The sequence below is a fragment of the Hemitrygon akajei genome, chromosome 16 (assembly GCF_048418815.1).
Source record: "Hemitrygon akajei chromosome 16, sHemAka1.3, whole genome shotgun sequence".
Taxonomy (NCBI): domain Eukaryota; kingdom Metazoa; phylum Chordata; class Chondrichthyes; order Myliobatiformes; family Dasyatidae; genus Hemitrygon; species Hemitrygon akajei.
The window spans coordinates 26809263-26831815 of record NC_133139.1 but is presented as its reverse complement, the minus strand read 5'-3'; the positions used below and the strand labels follow the sequence as shown (position 1 = coordinate 26831815).

General features: G+C 41.5%; 1 protein-coding gene across 3 annotated transcripts; it reads right to left on the bottom strand.

Moving 5' to 3' along the window:
* Nucleotides 1-6209: 6209 nt before the first annotated feature.
* LOC140739877 (inositol-3-phosphate synthase 1-B-like) lies at nt 6210-21624 on the bottom strand. Of its 3 annotated transcripts, none has more exons than XM_073068495.1 (11): nt 21425-21624; nt 20278-20409; nt 15307-15468; nt 14114-14243; nt 12449-12642; nt 11882-12031; nt 10662-10877; nt 9232-9396; nt 8286-8399; nt 7193-7410; nt 6210-6711 (listed from the first exon to the last, which is right to left on the bottom strand). In XM_073068495.1, exons 2-11 carry the CDS (start codon nt 20392-20394, stop codon nt 6525-6527), a joined length of 1653 nt encoding a protein of 550 aa, XP_072924596.1. In that variant the 5' UTR covers nt 20395-20409; nt 21425-21624; the 3' UTR covers nt 6210-6524. The 3 variants fall into 3 exon arrangements, with proteins under 3 accessions (XP_072924596.1, XP_072924598.1, XP_072924599.1); XM_073068497.1 differs by lacking the exon at nt 21425-21624 and adding an exon at nt 20837-21087; XM_073068498.1 differs by lacking the exons at nt 20278-20409; nt 21425-21624 and adding an exon at nt 16156-20234.
* Nucleotides 21625-22553: the final 929 nt, after the last annotated feature.

The window sequence follows — 22553 nt, the reverse complement described above, 5'->3', positions numbered from 1 at the left end:
AAATGGGTGTTGTCTACAGGCCACCAAACAGTAGCATGGATATTGGGTGCAAGTTGAATAGGGAGTTAACATTGGCATGTGGCAAAGGTAATGTCGCAGTAGTTATGGGGGATTTCAACATGCAGGTGAACTGGGAGAATCAGGTTGGTGCTGGACCACAGGATAGGGAGTTTGTAGAGTGCCTACGGGATGCATTCTTGGAACAGCTTGTACGAGAGCTGACCAGGGACAAGACTATTCTGGATTTAGTGTTATGTAATGAACAGGATTTGATAAGCGATCTTGCAGTAAAGGAGCCATTAGGAGGTAGTGATCATAATATGATAAGTTTTTATCTGCAATTTAAGAAGGATAAGGGCAGCTCGGAGGTGTCAGTGTTGCAGTTGAACAGGGGAAACTATGGAGCCATGAGGGAGGAGCTGGCCAAAGTTGACTGGACGGATATCCTAGCAGTAAAGATAGTGGAACAGCAATGGGAGGTATTCTTGGGAATAATGCACAAGGTGCAAAATCAGTTCATCCCCCAGAGAAGGAAGGATTCAAAGGGGGGAAAGGGGCCACAGTGGTTGACAAAGGAAGTCAGAGATTGCATAGCATTAAAAAAAAGGAAGTATGACAGAGCTAAGGTGAGTGGGAGGACAGATGATTGGGAAGTTTTTAAGGAACAACAGAACTTAACTAAAAAGACAATACGGGGAGAAAAAATGAGGTACGAACGCAAGCTAGCCAGGAATATAAAGGAAGATAGCAAAAGCTTTTTTAGGTATGTGAAGAGAAAGAAGATAGTTAAGAACAATGTTGGGCCCTTGAAGAATGAATTGGGTGAAATTGTTATGGGAAGCAGAGAAATGGCAGAAGAATTTAATGAGTACTTTAGATCTGTTTTCACTAAGGAAGACACAAGCAATCTCCCAGATGTATGGATGGGCCAAGGACATAGGGTAACAGAGGAAATGAAACAGATTGACATTTGGAAGGAAACGGTGATGAGAAAATTGATGGGAATGAAGGCTGACAAATCCCCAGGTCCAGATGGTCTGCATCCTAGGGTACTAAAGGAGGTGGCCTTGGAAATTGCGGATGCATTGGTAATCATTTTCCAATGTTCCTTAGATTCAGGATCAGTTCCTGAGGATTGGAGAATGGCTAATGTTATCCCACTTTTTAAGAAAGGAGGGAGGGAGAAAACAGAGGACTATTGACCTGTCAGCCTAACATCAGTAGTGGGGAAGATGATAGAGTCCATTATTAAGGATGAAATAGTGGCATATCTAGATAGCAGTGATAGGATTGGGCTGAGCCAGCATGGATTTACCAAGGGTAAATCATGCTTGACTAATCTGTTGGAGTTTTTTGAGGATGTAACCAGGAAGTTAGATGGGGGAGATCCAGTGGATGTAGTGTACCTCGATTTTCAGAACGCATTTGATAAGGTCCCACATAGGAGATTGGTGGGTAAAATCAAAGCTCAGGGCGTCGGGGGGAAGACATTGACATGGATAGAAAACTGGTTGGCAGATAGATGGCAGGTGGTGACTAGTGGGGTGCCACAGGGCTCGGTATTGGACCACAGCTGTTTACAATTTACATCAATGATTTGGATGAAGGCATTGAAAATAACATCAGCAAATTTGCTGATGAAACTAAGCTGGGTGGCAGTGTGACATGTGATGAGGATGTTAGGAGAATTCAGGGTGACTTGGATAGGCTGGGTGAGTGGGCAGATACTTGGCAGATGACGTTTAATGTGAATAAGTGTGAGGTTATCCACTTTGGGTGTAAGAACAGGAAGGCAGATTATTATCTGAATGGTGTAGAGTTAGGTAAGGGAGATATACAAAGAGATCTAGGAGTCCTTGTTCATCAGTCACTGAAGGTGAATGAGCAAGTGCAGCAGGCAGTGAAGAAGGCTAATGGAATGTTGGCCTTTATTACAAAGGGAATTGAGTACAAGAGCAAGGAAATCCTCTTGCATTTGTACAGAGCCCTGGTGAGACCACACCTGGAGTATTGTGTACAGTTTTGGTCTCCAGGGTTAAGGAAGGACATCCTGGCTGTAGAGGAAATGCAGCGTAGATTCACGAGGTTAATTCCTGGGATGTCTGGACTGTCTTACGCAGAGAGGTTAGAGAGTCTGGGCTTGTACACACTGGAATTAAGGAGATTGAGAGGGGATCTGATTGAAACATATAAGATTATTAAGAGATTGGACAAGCTAGAGGCAGGAAATATGTTCCAGATGCTGGGAGAGTCCAGTACCAGAGGGCATGGTTTGAGAATAAGGGGTAGGTCATTTAGGACAGAGTTAAGGAAAAACTTCTTCTCCCAGAGAGTTGTGGAGATCTGGAATGCACTGCCTTGGAAGGTAGTGGAGGCCAATTCTCTGGATGCTTTCAAGAAGGAGCTAGATAGGTATCTTATGGATAGGGGAATCAAGGGATATGGGGACATGGCAGGAACCGGGTATTGATGGTAGTTGATCAGCCATGATCTCAAAATGGCGGTGCAGGCTCGAGGGGCCGAATGGTCTACTTCTGCACCTATTGTCTATTGTCTGTAAGGACACCTGCGGCAGAAAAACAGACAATGAAAGGCTTGTGTGTTTTTACACTTACTTTGGGATGAATGCCAGGAAGAGCTGATCACCTTGCAGCTTTGACAGTGCCAGCGCCATTGGGACATCAGAGGCCCAGCTGCCAGGGTTGGCTACTGTTCATCACGGACACCTGTGTGACACAGGTGCTCAAGTGAGGGTGCTGCCAGCATCGCCCATTAATGAGAAGGTAAAGAGCACCGAAACCTTGCTGGAGGCAGCCAACAGCAGCAGGATCCAGACTTACGAGGACAATGCAGGTGATGCTCTGCTTCCGTGGGCGACATTACACGGGGGACTGCATCTTGGCTATAGTGGCTAGATCTCTGCTCGGTGCAGATTTCCTGTGTGGCCAAGGACTGTAACTTGATTTTAAGAACTGCCGGTTTTTGGATGTCAAGGACTTTGGGTTGTTACCCTGCTCTCCCAGTAAGTTCCCCACAACTCTGTCAAGTGCGTGCACCACGGAATGTGAGTTTACTCGACTGCTGGGCGAATTCCCAGACCTCACCAAGGCCACATGCCTCACTACAGTCACAAAACGTGGGGCCGAGCACCACATTCCCGCAGCTGGCCCACTGGTCCATGCCTGTCCACATAGGCTGGACCCAGAAAAGCTGGCAACGGCGAAGGCTGAGTTTGCCAACATGGAAAGACACAGCAAAGACCCTCGTCAGAGGCTAATCCAGTGGCAAATTGGCTGTTTGGATTCAGAACTGGTTTGCGCGTAGAAGACAGAGGGTGGTGGTTGAATGGAAGCTATTGGAGCTAGAGCTCTGCAATTAGTGGTGTCCCGTGGGGATCTGTGCTGGGATCTATGCTGTTTGTGATGTATATAAATTATCTGGATGGAAATGTAGCTGGGTGGGTTAGTAAATTTGCAGATGGTACCAACACGAGGCGAGCGAAGGTGAAGCAAGTTCAAGGGATGAACTGAGTTAGTACATTGCCAAACAATGCAGATGGAGTGAACCATTCGGAGAGGAGAAGTCGAGGCAGAGGATTCCAATGCCTGTACAACTGGCTTGGGTGCGAGGTTGGATCACTCTGGGTGCCAAGCAGATTTAGAGAAATCGAGAGTGGCCTCGGGCTGGGCAGCGAAATCTGGGCCCAGAGCAAGTCGCTGGGTGCCATGTTCTACGCTCAGAGCATCACGAGGCAGTGGTGGCCAGGTTCTTTTGCGAGGTACAATATGCTGTTTGGACAATTTAAACGACAGGGCATCCAGATCAAAGGCAAGAGCCAAGTTCACTCGCTCTCCAACGCTGGTGACTGCTCTCTCCATGGTGCCGAGGCTACGACGGCAGCCCCCAGCTGCTACGTTCCATGCCTGCTAATATGATGGACTGATATTGAGGCTTGGGCCTACTGCAGGCTGCTCTGGGGTTTGGATCTAAGGACTGATTTTAGTTCAGAAAATGTTGTTGCTTGCTTCTATTGTTTGCATGATTTGTGCTATTTTTTCCCTTTCTCTGCATGTCAGGTATGGGTCTTTATTTTTTTAAAATTGGGTTTTGCCCAGTTTCTTGCTTTGCGTCAGCCTGTAAGCAAACAAATCTCAAAATTGTATCATTTATGTATTCTTTTATAACAAATGTACTTCGATTTGATTTGAAGATCGGTGGAGTTGAGGATAGTGTGGTAGACCAGCAAAGAATACAGCGCGACATAGATCAGTTGCAGATATGGGCAGAGAAATGGCAGATGGAGTTTAACTCAGATAAATGTGAGGTGTTGCACCTCAGAAAGGCAAATACAAGGAGACAGTACACTGTTAGGGGCAAGATCCTTTAGCAATGTTGCTGAGTGGAGATCTTGGTGGTAGAGACAAATACGTTAGAGGCTTCTGAGAGATGTTTGGCTAGGGGCATGGATGCGAGAAAGATGGAGGGATGTGAACGTGGGGCAGGTAGGAGGGATTAGTGTTTGGGTGTTTTTGATTTGCTTTTTAGCTGGTTCAGCACAACATTGTGGGCCAAATGGCCTGTTTCTGAGCTTATCTGTTCTATGATTCTAAGATAGAGTGGTGGGTGTGGTGTATATGGATTTTAGTAAGGCATCTACCATGGAAGGCTCATTCAGAAGATCAGGAGGTATGGGATCCATGGAAACCTGACTACATGGATTCAGGATTGGCTTTCCCATGGAAGGCTGGTGTTGGTATAGATGGAGCACACGCCTGGAGGCCAGTGTTCTGCAGGGATCTGTCCTGGGACCTCTGCTCTTTGTGATTTTTATTAGAAGTGGAAGGGTGGGTAGTAAGTTTGCAGATGAAATGAAAGCTGGTGGTGCTGTGGGTAGTGTAGAACACTGTCACAGGTTACAATGGGACATTGATAGGATGCAGAGCTAGAGCTGGGCTGAGAAATGGCAGATGTAGTTCAATGTGGAAAATTGATAAGTGATTTACTTTGGAAGGTTGAACTTAAAGCCAGAACATCGTGTTAATGGCAGCATTCTTAGCTGTCAGGAGCCACGGAGGCACGTTGAAGTCCACATCCAAGCTGCCATGCCATTTGATAGGACAGCTAAGAAAGCGTATGGTAGCTTGGCCTTCATTAGCCATGGGGTAATGTTGAGAAGCTCCATAAAATCCTGGTTAGACCACACTTAGAATATTGTGTTCATTTCTGGTCACCTCATCAACAAGAGAGATTGGAAACTTCAGTGTGTATAGGCAATTTACAAGGATGTTGCCTGGATTGGAGAGCATGCTTTATGAGGATAGGTGAGAAAACTAGAGCTTATTTCTCTTTGGAACAAAGGAATATGAGAGGTGACGATAGAGATGCACAAGAGGCATAGATCAAATAAACAGCCAGTCAATTTTCCCCCCCAGGACAGAAATGGCTAATACAAGGTGACTGGAGCAAAGTTAATGGGGGGGGGTGGGGAAAGAGAAAAAGGGGTCATATCAGGCACAATTTGAATAAAAAAGGGTGGTAGGTGTATGGAACATACTGCTGGGATTAGTGGTAGAAGCAGAGGCAGAGAACATTAGGGACATTTACTAGACCCTTAGGGCACAGGCATAAGTGGGAGGGGAAGGGAAGGGTTAGATTGACCTCAGGAGTAAGTTAAAAGGTTGCCACATCATGATGGACCGATGGGCCTATACAGTTGTGTATCTTCTATGTATGGTGATACAGGAGCTGTCCAGCTCTTAATAGCAGAGCAAGCTAACTGGTCTACATTTGATTAAGTTTTCACTTCAAAGAATGGGTAATCAGTTAAAATGATAGTTTATAAAAGATGTAATCCACATCTTTCATCTTTACATGTTTTAAAATATTCTCAGTTAGTAGAACAAACAGCTCCAGAATTTAGTCCATGGAAAATGAAACCCTTCTGATAGGCTGACAAGCCACAGTGGCCTCCCATATTATTACATGTGACTATAAAAACTATAGGTTCTGAGGCTTCAAAAAGGAATCTAATAATACAAGCCCGAATTTTAAGATTAAAAAGGATTAAAATGTTATTCTAAAGCAGTTTGCTTGAAATCATGAGGAACTACAGAAACCCAACTCACAAAACCAAAAATATCCATTTAATAGACTCACTAAACACAACGCAGCAAAGCACTAGACCCAAAATAAATTCACAGTAATCAAAGTCAAGATGAAGGATTTTATTTTAAGAGCTCCTAGCATCTGATTAACTCTTTAGATCGTGCTCTTGGTAGAAAATAACTTGTGACAAATGGGTTATTAATACATTCAAAATTAAAAGTTTATATCCCATATCCCGCACTTCAACAATAAACTAGGTTTATAAACAGCCCCATATCTTGGATGGTTGTAATATGTAACAATAACAATCTTTTAGTTAAGGAGCACATCAAATACAGATGTAGAATAGTTCAGATCCATTATCCAAAAGCTTAGTAGATCAGAAATAACCCGACAATGTTTCAATATTATCTGTAAAGTTAATTAACACAGCCGTTTGTATAACCATTTATGATATGGTTTTTGTTGAGGATGCTGTTAAGTTTTGCAGTTTTGTGAGGCACAGGCTGAGCTGCCGGGTGGTCATTTAACCGGGTACTCATGAAACTTCTTTGCATCTTGTGTTCTAGGAGCATATGGTTCTGAGGAGGAAGAGCCAGACAGGCCCTAGAAAAAGTAGTGAAATCCACATTACTCATTAACTCCATACCACCTCAATCCAACGACAGCTAGTGTCTTGATGGCACATCTTTCCAGTCCACCCCCATTTATCAGCCACTTGTGTGTAATGTAAAGGCTACAGTCCCATCCTCGTTAGCACAATCAAAGCAATTTTCCTCCTAAAGGCCTAATGCTTTGATCCAATACTGAACAAAGGATCACTGAATCACTTAGGTGGTAAAATAAATTTCTCCATTAAAACTTCAGTGAACCTTGATATTCCTCCTTCCAAACAAGTCACCCAGTCCAATTTCTTTGATCCATAATGATGCTCTCCCTGTTCCCCACCCTCAACACCTCAGACACTACTTTTACTGACACATCTTCAAAGTGTGAATCAATTTGGAGTTCACTAGTCCATTCCCCCCACCCCCAATACCCCCTTTCACTTTATCACAGAAGGAAAAAGATTGTTCCAAGCACATACCTCAAAATATTTTCTATACATGTCCTTTGCCTGAAAAGAGAATTAACGACTGGTGTTCCATTTGGCACCACTGGGGCCTTGCAGAGGTAGCTGAGAATTGAGAGAACGCTGTGGAATGTTTGAAATTCTGTGTCTGATTCAGTTCGGAATGTTATCCTTTGGCAGAGCTCAGTCAGGATTACCAGATCCAGAATAAGAGGACTGGCAAGCAGGGAATCCTGAATGGAATTTAAAAAGAAAAAACGAACATACAATTAGGGCTCCTTTATAATATATTCAATGGTTTAAGTGAACTTCAAGTGTTTGGTCACAAACATGGGCCTCCAACTTAAAACTGATTATAGTTAATGTATAAACCATAAACAAAAAAGCTGAAAGAAATTAGGTGGCCAAGGACAAAAAAAAAATTAAAAAGCAAGGAAATCATTAAGGCCCAATGACCCAAATCATACAGTTTGTGGTAGCTACACACCATGGTTGCACAGACCCTTGGAACTCTTGGAATTAATAGAACCCTTGGAAAACAAAAGACTAGGTGGACTCTCACAATTTGAAAGGGAAATTATGTTTTAACAAATCTGCAGTATTATGCAAGGTTTTAATCAGCAGAATTTTTAAGGGCAAACCAATCCAAGTAGTATGCATAGACTTTCAGTATGCCCTTGAACAAGGGTGCAGAAAGATCATTAAACACAGTAAGTGACTATGGTATTGGTAATATGATGTACAGTGAACAGAAGGAAGAAGAATCATTTAGGTTTGAGAACTGGTACACTGCAGTTAGTGAATAGCTGGTGTCTAGTCACCTATTTACATAATTTATACAAGGGCAATAAAAGCATTACATCCAAGTTCACCAATGATACAAAGCTATGCGGTAGTGTGGGATGTTAGGAGAATGTAGAGAGGCCAAGGGAATGAGCAAGGACTTAGTAGAAGAGATAAACACAATGGGGGGGGGAGAAAGAGGGGAAAATGCTCAGATTTCACAACGCTTGAAGAGGATACTTTTCCTTCGTTCTTCTAATGGTATTAAAAAGAATCTACCCTCCAGCCTCTTCAAGAGAACAAATATTCGCCACTTGACACGAACCTCACAAGTGTTATGGAGGACTATGGTGTTGGTGCCTCCCATCATGATCTCCGATGTATACTCGTCCATTGCACGCTTACTATCTCCAACGTACGGGACATATTTAATTACAACCTAAAAAGGGTGGATAAACAAAAAAAACGAGGACAATTAGTCCACTAATGCCCCTTTCAAGTTTATAAGCTTCACATTCAAGGATTGCCAGGTAAATTGTGCCATGTTTAGAAATGTATTGCTATATTGCTATCATATCAAAATTTAAATGAAAGTTAGCTTAAATCCCCAGGTCCTAAGCCAACTTCATGTTGCAATCACAACTTTTTTTCCCCCCCACAAAATTGGGGGGGGGGGGGGGGAGAGAGAGAAAGAAAAGGAACTTAAATTAATAAAGAGGTCCCAAGCTCAAGCTTGTTAACTTCACAACATTTCCTGCAGCTTTGAAGACGAGAGTGGAATTTCCATCTCCAGTCGAGGAGCTCATTTGAGGCACTGAGTCTATGGCAACCCATAACAATACCATTTCCACATTAATTTTCCCTCTAATCCAGGAATTCCCAACCTGGGGTCCACAGGCACTTTGCTCAATTGTATTGGTCCATGGCATGAAAATGGTTGGGTAACCCCTCTCTAATCTATTCTTCCTACATTTCAATCAGACTAGGGGCAATTTACAATGGCCGATTAACCCCCCAACTTCATTCCTGCAAATGGGATGTGTATGGTCACCTGATCAAAGGAAACCCTGTTACCGCGATGAGTTTCCAGAGGCCTAGAGTGACCCGCATCACTGGAACTACAAGACAGCGGCTCTCCTAGCCGTTTGCTGATGTCATCCTTGATTTCACAAGTGCAGTTTTATAAGCAGCAGCAACTGGCAAATTGACAGGTTTCAATTCAAAATAAACCAGCGATTTTGTGGACAGAGCCAAGCTCTTTTGGTACTTACACAATGGTCTGGCTTCTCAGATGGCCTGTACAGAATAGGATTGGATTGAACCATGTCATCTACAACATTGCTCTTTGAGATCTCCTTTGACCTGAACTGCTCTGGGGCAGAAAGATTCTTCCCATCGTTGTTGCCCAAATGGTTATAACTGACAATTGAGACAGTCTGCAGGGAAAATAAAAGTTTAGCACTGACGTGACCAGTCAATCAGTTTTTATTCTCATCCATATTGGAAAAACCTTTGTTATTCCTGAACCAAACAACTGAAATCAGAGGCATAATCATCAGCACAATCTACTAAGCAATGAACTCGGCTAAAAACTTCCAAGAACACAATAACCCATGATTTTAAGCAGCAAGGCATTGCTAATAAATGGTACAACACTTGACATTAAACTCTACACCATATGGGGCCAGTGTATAAAATGTAGTCAGCCTATTTTGTCAGCCAATACATTAAGTTCCCCTTCATCTAAAATAATTCCACAACAGCCTGCCTAAATTCTGGGACCAATGCTTCCTCTAGCGATGACAGCCACCAAAAAATACTGACACTGATAGCTTAAATCTTTCTATAAGTAGAAGCACAATATACAATTACACAGCTCAGCTACAAAGCATTGGGGTTTCTGTTTTGCAGCCTAATTCCAGCACAAGTTACAGCGTCATTGTTGATTATAAATAGATCAATGTTGCTCCCACTTTCACCTTTTGTTTTAGAAGTGAAGGCTTTATATATTACCTAAAAACTCCCCAGTAGCTAATTCATACCAGTCCACTCATCACAACCAAGCCATATCCTGCTTGCACTGATAACATGCTGTATCCTGCTTGTACTGATAACACAGGTACACCCATACACAATGTAAAAAGTAAACAGAACCAAACATTTTCCTCTATGCTGCACGGGTGCGTGGCCGTGCAGAAGCTGAAATGCTCCTGTGCACATGGCCTTTGTTGCTGTGCAGCTGGAATGGAACGCAGCTAGAAAAGGTTTACAAGGCTGGAAACATTTTCTTTGTTTTACTGTATTTCATTATCCCCTTTAATTAACAAATATCCAAAGTGTGTGATTTTTCAAATTTCATTCTAAATATTCACAGTAGGTAAATATTACAAAAAAAAGTTTAAAGTGCCACACAGTGTTCAAGCTGTGTAAAAATCTCCTGCTCAGGGCAATGGCTGGTCCACACAGCTGTAAAAACAAAAATATAGAGGGAATGTTGGAAACAAAGCAATTATTTCCAGTTGCCTTCCAGCTAACATGAGAACCATGCTATTCAGTTCATTTCAAATTTGTAGCATGTTAAGATTTGCTGAATCAGTACAAGTAAAATAATTTATTGCTCTTGAAGTACTGAATAGGCAAAAAAAAAAGACATGAGAGAGTATAGTTCACTTATTAGAAATGTCAGAACAGAGCTTCTCACCTTTAGTCCAGCACTGACCAGAAAATCCACCAGAACAGACTTGATTTTAGTCTGGCCAGATTTGAAGTCATCACCCCCAATAAACACCTTGTGCTTGATGGCAAGATCAATGACTCCTGGCACAAAGGTGTTCTGTGGAGAACCATTGATGTAGGCACAGCCCTCCAAAATGCTGGCCACAGCAAACATAGATGATGGTGATACCTCTCCTCCACACTGCAGATGACAGAAAGAAAGAGGAAGGAACCAAGTTATAATTACCATTGCATGCTTTTAGACATTCTGACAAGCTCAGCTGATAACCTCATGACCTTGAGGCAGCTTGGCAGCATGAACAGAAACCTATCCTGAAGGGTCTTGAATCTGAAGCATTAACTCCAGCCACTTACCATGGATGTTGGACCCATTGAGTGTTTCCAACATTCTTTTATTTGCCTATCATGAGCCTTCAGCAAAATGTTTATTCATGAATCGCAAAAAGTTATCTTGCGGGAACAACAGGTTATTAAGAAGGCCAACAGAATGTTGGCCTTCATTGCTAGAGGGATTGAATTCAAGAGCAGGGAGATCATGCTGCAACTATACAGGGTACTGGTGAGACTACACCTGGAGTACTGTGTGCAGTTCTGGTCTCCATACTTAAGGAAGGATATACTGGCTTTGGAGGCAGTGCAGAGGAGGTTCACCAGGTTGATTCCAGAGATGAAGGGGTTAACCTATGAGGAGAGACTGAGTTGCCTGGGACTATACTCTCTGGAATTCAGAAGAATGAGAGGGGATCTTATAGAAACATACAAAATTTTGAAAGGGATAAGATAGAATTAGGAAAGTTGTTTCCATTGATAGGCGAGACTAGAACTAGGGCACATTGCCTCAAGATTCAGGGGAGAAGATTGAGAACAAATGAGGAGAAACTGTTTTTCCCAGAGAGTGGTGAATCTCTGGAATTCTCTGCCCAGGGAAGCTGTTGAGGCTTCCTCATTAAATATATTTAAGATACAGTTAGATAGGTTTTTACACAGTACAGGAATTAAGGGTTATGGGGAAAAAAGGCAGGCAGATGGAGCTGAGTTTACAGACAGATCAGCTATGATCTTACTGAATGGCGGAGCAGGCTCGATGGGCCAGATAGCCTACTCCTGCCCCTATTTCTTATGTTCATGCTTTTATTCAGTTATACTAGATTTTTAAAAAAAGCACATTTTTCTAAAAGTCTTTACCTCAATTGTCTTCATTAAGTTTCCTGCTGTATCATTTACTCCACGAGAGACATCACAGATGCGCTCAGTATTTGCTGTCCATAGAACAATCACTTTGTTAACGCCGCTCTTTGCCTTGAAATCCCTGATATCTTTCCTAATTTGATCCACCTTCAGAAAACAAATTGCAAATTCTGCTGTCAAGATGCCCGATGGCCAAACTATTTTGAAACCAATTACACAAAAAAAAAATTACACAATTTCCTCTGCTACATCAATTGTTTCCAATTGAGATATGATTAAAAAGAAACAGAGTATTTGTTGTCATTCCTCATCACTAGCTCTCTTGTGCTCTAGTTTTTAAAGAGAAGAATAACTTAATCAGGATATTTACCCATTAGGGGGTACAAGACCACTGCAAAGAAACCCAGCAATGCTGCCACTACTTTATTCACAGGCACTAGAGTAACGTATGAACCTTGGCAGTGACAGCCAATGTTGCTTGTTCTGTAAGGATTACCATTAAAGAATACAATCTGTGGCGTATACTTCATGTCCTATCATCTTAACCAGCAAGTATTTCTGTACCTGCTCCTTTTTGGAACCGTGAAGTACATTATCTGCCCGTGCTCCCTGATTAGCAGCAATGAATTCTGGAAGGTAAATAGAAGGCCGAGGTTGGAACTTTCTCATGTGAGGCCTCAGCTGTTCTTGAAGTTGCCAGTCCAGGACCTGAGCTCTCTCCATGGCATCACAAAGATTCATTGATGAGATATCCCAGCCTAGAAAATACAGTTCAAGTTTTGTAGTATCTATAACAAAACTTCATAACTTCAGCATTCATATCTTCAGACCACCAAGCACTCCAGAGCCAATACATTGATTCTATTAAACTCTTCTGAAAGGGGTTTAAACCCACAACTTTTTCTGTAACTTCGATTGGATGTGATATCAGAAAGGTAGGTAGAATAGCATTCAGGAAGTTTCTAATCTGTAGATATCTGAAAAAGTGTGATCTAGGAAAATTATATTTATTAGACAACTGTTCAAAAGACATAAAACAATCATCCATAAATAAATCACGAAAACATGTTATTCCTTTTGTTTTCCATAACAAAAAGGCTTGATCAATTCTAGATGGTTGGAAAAAAAGATAATAGAGCGTGACAGGATAAATTTATTCAATCCAAAAAATTTACAAAATTGAAACCATATTCATATTGTATGTTTAACTATTGGATTTATCATTTGTTTATTCAGTTTAGTAAATACAAAGGGAAGCCCAGCTCCTAGAACAGAAGCCAACGAAAACCCCTGTACAGACTCCCGCTCGAGGTTCATCCGTCGTGGAGATTGAGTTTCATCCAACTCTTTGTGTCCAAAACATTAAATATCAAATATTAATACATTGATTCTGGTGTCCCATTTACATAAATCAATGCAGGTATTGATCAATACATGCAAATAAGTTAATCATTTTAATCTTAGTGCAATGGTGAATTCTGCTTGAGACACTGAAATAAGGCTAAAATGTTTTATATCTATGCATTCAAACAGCAATCATATAGAGCTGGAAAGCTGCACACCACAACAAGGATAAAGCCATCAAGTTCAAAGTTATATTCAAGTCCTAGGTTAATTCTATCTCCAGACACACAAGTAGATATACTATATGTACTGTTGGACAAAAATGATAAAATTTCTAATACATCACACCGTTTACTATCATCCTGCCAATATTCAAACTGAAACACATGAAAAACTAAGTTAAATCACCTTTCTCTTAGATTCCTTCTTCAGCCCTTTACCTCTGACCATCCCCTCCCAGCTTCAGTTCAAGCCCCCCCCCCCCCCCCCCCCAAGTCCAGCCCACCTTATCACATCAGCTTGTACCCTTTCCCCTCCTCCCACCACCTTCCGTTCCCTTCCTTTCCAGTCCCGAAGCAATATCTCAGCCTGAAACATCAACTGTGTTTTCCCCTCTGTGTTCCCCGACTTGCTGAGTTCCTCCAGCACTGTGTGTTGCTTAAGATTTCCAGCATCTGCAGAGTCTCTTGTGTTTAAACCTATCAAACATCAAGTCTTTATTGGAATGGGTCATAACAGAAATAATTCTGCCAAGCAACTCTCAATGTGTTTTGAATGTTCTGATACAACCATCAGTCTTGTCTCTGTTCTTAATGGATCTCACACCCCTACTCTGGGCAAAATAAGCCATTCATACGATGGAAACTTATGGGAGATGGTACCCACCATCAAAAACTATATCATTTGGATTCACGGTAGGCAGCAGGTCTTTGAAAGGCATGTAGATATCCCCAGCAGGACCAGCTCCGAGGCATACTGTTGAGGCTTGAAACAGGGATCCATAGTAGTTAGCAACCTGTTTAATAGCAAACAAAGGAGAGAGGAGAGAAAAAGATTAAGATGTCAAGCTAAATCAAATCAGCTTTCATAAACAAAGCACTTGAATGTGGTATCTAAATAAAAGCTTAGTACAGTGTATGAAGTAACAGCTATGTGGAATTTCTGTCAAAGCACAGCCAGTTACAAGCTTTGTCACCTTGGGATTGGGGAAAAGGGGAAAGAATAGTAAAAAACCCAGGATTTCCTCCTTTATCCAAATAGGGTCATAGCGTCAAGAGCTATTCAGGTCAGAAACAGACCCAACAATGAAATCTAGGAAGCAACACTCTGAAAGCTTGACGGTATTTCACTCAGTCCTAAACAAAGAATTGCTGCCCATTACACTGCTGGCATTTATGGTAACAACGAAGGTCCTCCATCTCTGGCGGTGTTCAGAGCCTCTTTCATCATGTCGGTAGCTTCCTCATGGTTTTCATTACTGTCAGTCATGTAGGTCCTGGGTGGAGACTCGAGAATACAACCGCACTTAGGTGTATGAGGAATCTTCATTGCTGTTTCGGTTACAATTTTGTTCGCCCAATCAGGGTTGTTAGTCCTGAACTGGTGAATCACCCTTAGCCTGGCCTCTACCCTTAGACCTGCTTAGCATGGGCAACCCTACCAAAAGCCAAAGCGTAAAGCCTTGACTCCAGCCAATACAGTTTTGTGTCACTGAGGCATGCAAGCCTCCTAACCGCGACAAGGAGGTGGTCCACTTGGGGGCCTAAACAAAGAGCTGATGTGATATAGGATTGTGGGTTTTATATCTTGATGGCCTTAATACTTCAGGATAAAAAGTATTAACAAAATATTTATTAGTTAGTTAAACTATGACTCTTGGGATCAGTGAAGTTTACATGGTGCAATGGGAAAATGCTCAGTATATACCCTAGAACACAAATTTGCAAGTTTACAACCTCAGAAAACAGCGTATTTGAAACATGAACACACCAAAGACGTCTCAAATATTCCCATCCCTTTAAATTCTACCTGAAATCCTAGAAGAGAAATTCAGCAAGATTAAGTGTTGCAAAACCAACCTTCTTTCCTGTTTTGGTCATCCAGTGAAGTCCCAACTTGTTGGCCAGAACTGCTGCCGTAACGGTGCTGCCATTATTACCACCCCATCCAACTAGCATCACGCCAAGTTTTGGCACATTTCTCTCCGTGCGGAAGGTGAATTTGGTTGAGCATGGCTTCACCTAGTCAGAGCCCAAACACAAACAGATCATTTAAAATAAAATCCAAACTCCATTTCCATCAAGGCAAGTAGGCTCGTCAAGCTTTGTCAATAGATTTCAGAGTCAGCATTTGCCCCTTCTGGCGACAAGTCAACTCTAAAAGCCACAACAAGGCTGGTGCAACAGCTGTATGCAAGCTTTCCCCACTATTTGCCTTGATGAGCAGGAATGAGAATATGGCCTTGGATGAAGATGCACTCAATACTAAAATGGGGATCGAGAAATCCCAAGTTGAACTGTATTCAAGCAGGTACAAGAACAAGGCAGAGGGAGACCTAGATGAACATCTCACAAGAAAGGATTGTTTATGAAACCAGGTCCTATGGTATACTGAAGAGATACAAAACATCTTTACATGTGTGAAAGTAAACTGCATATTCTGAGAAAGAAAGAAAACTGCACATTGTGACAGATAGAAAGAGGAAGAAATCTAACCAACCCAGAAAAAAATGTAAACCCACAAAACTAAAGTTTAATGAAATGGAGTCCTTATCAGGCCCAACCAGTATTACCCAAATTATATTTGACTTGCTAATTAAATCACAATATTTCTCTAGCAAAATGCATTCAACTGATGAATATTGAAATGTTCTTAAAAGGGCTCCCTAGCAATGCTTAAAACTAGAAATATTGCAGAAAAAATCTCACCCATTGCTACCAAAACATAGTCAGACACGATTTATGATCTGTCACCTTAACGTTCGGGATCAAACGACTTTATTTTACCTAGAAATGTCACAAGCAGCATTAACCACAACAGGACATGTGCTTAATAAGTTAAACGTAGCCAAAGTACAACAGGAAAATAAAACAACCATATTTGGTTTGCAGATTATGGAGAAGAAATACTGGCATTCAGGTTGCTCCAAGTAGCTGTTCACTACTGAACATTTTCTGTTTGAATGGATCCAGAATTTAGACACTGAAAGACAGCTCATAATCTAACTAGAATCTTCTGACGGAGGAAGCAGTGGTCTTTGTTTTCAAATAAAACATAGTAACCTATAATGGTTTTAGGGCTGACCAATATGGGAATTTATTTATATTTTCCTGTTTGGAAATAACACAAAAGGCTTGCAATTATACTGCATCTTTTATGATCTCAGTACATTTACAAAGTGCATATAACCAATGAACTTTTTTTTTTTTAAAAAGCGTGTATTCGCTGATGTAATATAGTTAATACAACAAGTGCCAGTGTTCAATAATGACCAGATAACTTTTTATAAAAAGGCATTTGTTGAGGGATAAATATTGACCTGGATACCGGGATTAATTTCCCTGCTCTTCTTCAAAATAGCGCCGTGGGATCTTTTAATCCACCTGAGAGCAGAACAGATAAACATCAAGACAACGTGCTTTATCTATTCAGTTTGGAAGGAACCAGCTTCTCAGAGGAAAGCAATTTAACACATTGTACACAACTTCCATATACCAAGTATTAAACACATGTTTGTAGATGCAGTGTTCAGGGTTCTGCTTCAAACAGGCAACTGATACACCATCAAAACCAATGGACACCCGAGAAGTCATTCCTAAATGATTGAATGAAAAGGCAGCTGTGATCTGGTCATTCAAATAAAACTGATATGAAGCAATTTCATGCATGCTATTCCTTCACTGTATAAAAGAATTAAAGTACCACGGTACATTCTAAAGGCTCGGTTAAAAATATTCAAAACACATACTTAACATGTTGGATTATTTTTGTAAAACCTTAATTACTGTATTAACCAGGGTTTCCACTGTTGTTCTACTGTGAATTCAGTCAAAGATTAAAAATTAAGCTTTTGAAGGGTCTGACTGGCTGGTGGGCCTCCATTATACTGTCCTACAGCATGGGAAACAACTTCTGAAATAGCATGACAGAAGGTGATGGTTAATCTTTCAGCTAATTACTCTTTACAGATGCACAAGGCTGCAATATGTGAAGGCTGCATGGGTAATTGAAGTTTGCAACAATTGCTATTGTGAAAACCAAGTTATTGGGAATGCACTCAAAACTTTAGAAACTGGGCCATTACAGCAATTACTGCTTCAAATAACACTGGACAACAAAGATTTTGCTCCCTGAATACTTCTGGATGTACCTCATGAATTTTATGCTGCTAATCATGGAAAAAACCGCTATGAAATTTCCTTATCAGAGACCATTTTTAAAAAATCCTACACATTTGTTATTTCAATTTATAATCCAAGTCAATTAAAACATTGCCCACAATGCAAGCTAAAAAGTTTTCTGTATGTGCGTAGAATGGGCTGCCTGCAACGGTGGTGGAGGTGGATACTATAGGGTCTTTTAAAGGACTTTTAGATAGGTACATGGAGCTTAGAAAGATAGAGGGCTATGGAGAAGTCTAGTAATTTCTATGGTAGGGACATGTTCGGCACAACTTTGTGGGCCGAAGGGCCTGTATTGTGCTGTAGGTTTTCTGAGTTTGCCCTGGCATGCTTGGGCAGGACTGGTTTTAGAAAGGCTGTAAATTTCCATGAAGGATTCTGAGAAAAATCATTGAAAATTTTCTTGGCAACTAAGAGCACCAAACTACGTGCAGCTGGTTGACAACATACTTCAAGCATACAAAACCATGAAGTGCAACATAACACTGAAAATTAATTTCCAGCATTCCAATTTAGACTTCTTCCCTGCAAATCTTGGCACAGTCAGTGTCAAGCACGGCAAAAAGTTTCACCAGGGCATTGCGGTCACGGAGAAACTGTACCAGGGCAACTGGAATCCATCAATGTTGGCTGATTGTTGGGCACTTAAGCGAGAAGCCCGGACACAGTAAAAAAAAAGAAAATAATCAACTAATCATTTAGTTTCATTGAACTATTGCAAAGCTTCAGTACTATTGTACAATTAAATGTATTACTTTCAATTAAAGTTAATTTCTTCTTTCTCCAAATTCATACGTGATACAAGTAGCCAGAAATTATATTTTTGTTCAGCTTCATAAACCAAAAAAAAAATCTGAGGAAGCAGCACTTTCAAAAATATTTGTTGTCCAGTGTAATTAAAAATTGAGTTTGCTTCTTTTGTGCCACTTTTTCCCTCTCGAGAGAGAAACAGCTGTTGGGATCAAAAGCTCTTTTTTCCCTCTGCCATGTTCTGAAATCAGACACTCGTCCCCTGTAATAAGCCATTTTTTTTTGACAGGGCTAAGCCACTGGGAAATGGGAACAGATACTAATGAAGAGTCAAGCATAGGCACAATGACCTTTGCATTAAGATTCTGCTCCAAAACAGTATGTTGCTAATTGAAAACTCCAGCTAAGTAATGTTTAACACCCTCACCCAGCAACACACTGGTTTTCCAGTAATTCTTCCACTTGAGATCACCAGGATCACACTGAAAAAGAAAATCGCATCTGATCCGCAACCAATATCAGCATTCAGTGATAAACAGACAATATCCACATCACATTTCCCATGATGAATTCTTTGTCTGGTTTTAGCGCAAGCTGTCACGGTCAAATACGTATCTGATTAATGCCAAAACCACCCCCAGCATTGAGTGAGCAAATAACTATTCCATCTTTTCATTTACAAGTCAATTTAGTTTTACTAAAATGTGCACAAACAGCTTCTTCAATTCTGTGGACTGAATTTTCCGCTGTTCTTGATAGCGCACGGTTTAGAGGTGTCTGTGCAGATATATAGCATTTTTATTAACTGATCATTCTTAATGTGCAATCTTCAACAATAAACAGTCTGGAGTTTCATCTGTGGGATCAGCCAGCATCCACAGGGAAATTTGGGTGTAAAGTCCAGAGGATACAAGGAAAGGAAGAAGAAAAAAAAAGAGATAATTATCAGAAGCTTGGGCTAACTTGGTTTTCCTCTGATTCATGGAGAGAGGCAGAATTGAGCAGCCAGCTGTGCCACTGGCTCACAGCTCCAGCAACCTGACATCTGATCATGACTTTGACTGTTGAATACATGGAATCTGCATGCATTTCCCATGACTACACAAATTGCACCCTGGTGCTGCAGTTTCTTCCCACATTAAGATATGTTAATTGCCTACTGTAAATGATCTTTAGTGTAGGTGAGTAGAATGAAAGAGTAGGTTTGTAGGGTAAAAGATGGGAAGACAGGATTGCTCTGAGAGGGCGTAGACTTACTGAGCTAAGTGACCATCTGCACTGCAAATAAATTAAGAGCTTCAATCGCTTGATTATATACATTTATAACCTGCAGTTAGGAAGACTATGTAAAACAAGTCACTTCACAGATTGCCAACTAAAAATGACATAAAACCTTCATCTAATCACCCCTATCCTTGCTGCTTGTTCAGCCAATAAAAGCAACTCTTAATATCACTCCTCACAGCATTTTAAGTAATAGGTCAGGTTTCTCAGGAAGTTAAGATGAGCAATTGGATTGAAATTCAGAAACAAAGTAGAGGTGTTTTGAAAGTAGAGACAATGAAACTCAAAACCCCAACTCCTTGGGCCAAGGAATAAAAGTCAGAAGGCAAAACACTTTTTTTTTAAAAAACAAAAAGGAAAAGAATGAACAAGAAGCAGAATTCCTTCACGTCCCACACAACCAAATCTTAAGATATTGAATGCTACTGTAGCTAGTTTTGTGCACAAGATGGAATGTGGTACTCAAAAGATCTAGAAATTAGTACTGCTCAGGACAAGCATCTGTTATTAATTGAATCCCATGTACAAATTTAAAGAGCCTGGGATGTCACCACAATACTCACCTTGCTGACAATCCAGCTCACAGCAACAACAGTCAGAAAACAGATGCCTTACCTTAATAGTTCCATTCTCTTCGTAGACCTGTGTGGTCTGATAGGGATATTCTGCCTCAATGTAATCCTTGGTGTAAGTCAGGTCTGGGCTATCAACAATAAATTTCTCCGCCATCATCAGTTGGGAAGGCTCCTTAAAAAGGAATATGGAAGTCTAGAGTGGTTTGGAAAACACAGTGAAGCACCAGAATTCAACAGCAACCAATTTGTCAACTTAAGGTCAAGACTGGGAGCAGATCAAACTTTCTAAATTGTATTAAAAAGTAAGGCAGCCAGAGACAAGTCACTATCATGCAAAACAGGGATCTAAGTTGTGATGTCCTGTCAACTGTAAAGAATGCCCAAATTTTAATTAAATGAATTTTGATTAAATGACTAGCCCCAAGTTCCCCTGAACATGCAAATCCCTATTATTAGTATATGCTGCTAAAAGGCTCCAGATTTAGAACTTAATGGAGATTACCGAAAAGTAAGCAGATCCCTTCCCTTCCCACAACCAGCGTTTTCCTGAAAGACAAGCGAGGTTGGAAATAAAGAAATAAAGAAAATGTTTTCCAGACCTTCCATTTTCCTCATGATCAGTTCAGACCACAGATCATTTTTTCCTGCTCTTTCGTTCCTGGAGAAATGTCTTTGCACCAGTCTCTTCATTTAAAAATCAGTCCTGGGTTTTATTCAATAACTACTCAAACAGAAAAACTCGCCCAGAGGACGAGTCCCAGTGAGGAGCACAACATGTTCAGCACAGAAGCTCCGTGGAAGGGCAATGGAAGTCGGTACAATACCGGCTTTGAATGAGAGAATTTGCCCCCCCCCCTCTCTCCAATAGGGGTGCCCTTTATTCTATAAGCACCATACCCCATTCTCTTCCCCCCCCCCCCCCCACCTACCCCTCCAAGATGACTCAAGGTAGCACAGCTAGTAGCCCACCCCGCCCACCCGGACCTTCCAGCGTGGCTTTGACCGTCCCCACTTCTCGCACCCCGTCCGGATCGGGCAGCAGCTGCCGCCGCCTCGGACGGTGCCCTGCCCTGGCCTGCCCTCGCCGGCGAGCATCACCCACGGCCGGGAACCTGCCATTATAGCCCTGCTGATAGAAATTCCCCTCCCCCTCCCAGCCACCCCACATACCAGGAACCAGACCTTACCGGTTCTCTCTCTCTCGCTCAGGGCGTCGACTCCTGCTGCCGTCCGCTGGGCCGCTCCGCGTTACCTTGGGATAAGTGGGATCTATATTCGACCACCAGACTTTGCAGAGCCGATCCTCGCCTCTGTCAACCCGGTGCCGTCGGCCTCCTTAATATAGAGAGTCAGCCTTCCCTTCCACGGTTACCTCATCCAGCACAGGGCGGAGCGAGCGGGCCGGAAGACCTCACTTAAAGGGCCACTGACCTCGTCCCGTTCTGCCAGGCAAGCAAATCACCCGCTCCTATCGCAACTGCTCTTTGGAAAGGAAGGTCGTGTCTCACCAGAGAGTAAACAATCTTGCTTTAAAGAGCCGGGCAGAGTTTTAGTTGTATTTTTCCAAGCCCATCCTCTGTGCCTGTAATCTGATCTATGAAAACTTCTTATGTTATCTGATTGGTATTTACTCTATAACTCTTCAGGCAATGCAAAGGCTCATGCAACTTCATAGAGAAAAAAAATAGAACGTTCTGGAAAACCTGTATTTTTCCATGACCTGGTTTACATAAGTAATATGCCCGATAACCATATAACAATTACAGCATGGAAACAGGCCATATCATATTTTTACTAAGTATTGTATGTAATTAGTTTTGCTACAATAAGTGTATGGGACATTGGAATAAATGTTGAATTTCCCCATGGGGATGAATAAAGTATCTATCTATCTATCTATCTATCTATCTATCTCGGCCCTTCTAGTCCGTGCCGAACGCTTACTTTCAACTAGTCCCACTGACCTGTACTCAGCCCATAACCCTCCATTCCTTTCCTGTCCATATACCTATCCATTATATTAATTTTTTAAGTAAATAATCATTGCACGTCTAATTTTAGAAGTAAGAAAGTCGTTACTGTTGAAACTCTTAAGTATGCTCAGAAACAAATCGGAACATTTAATATATACCATTTCCTTTGTTTTAAAATTACATGAATATGTAGCAGAGCTGTGATGGCGCATGTTTGATCAGGTGGTTAAGTATAGTAGTTAGAATTTGGTATGAAGAGGCTTTATCAATTAGGATTAGGGGTCAGAGATAGGGTTGGGGCTGGAGTTGTGTTTGCTGTGGAGAAAGTGCAGAAGAGATTCAC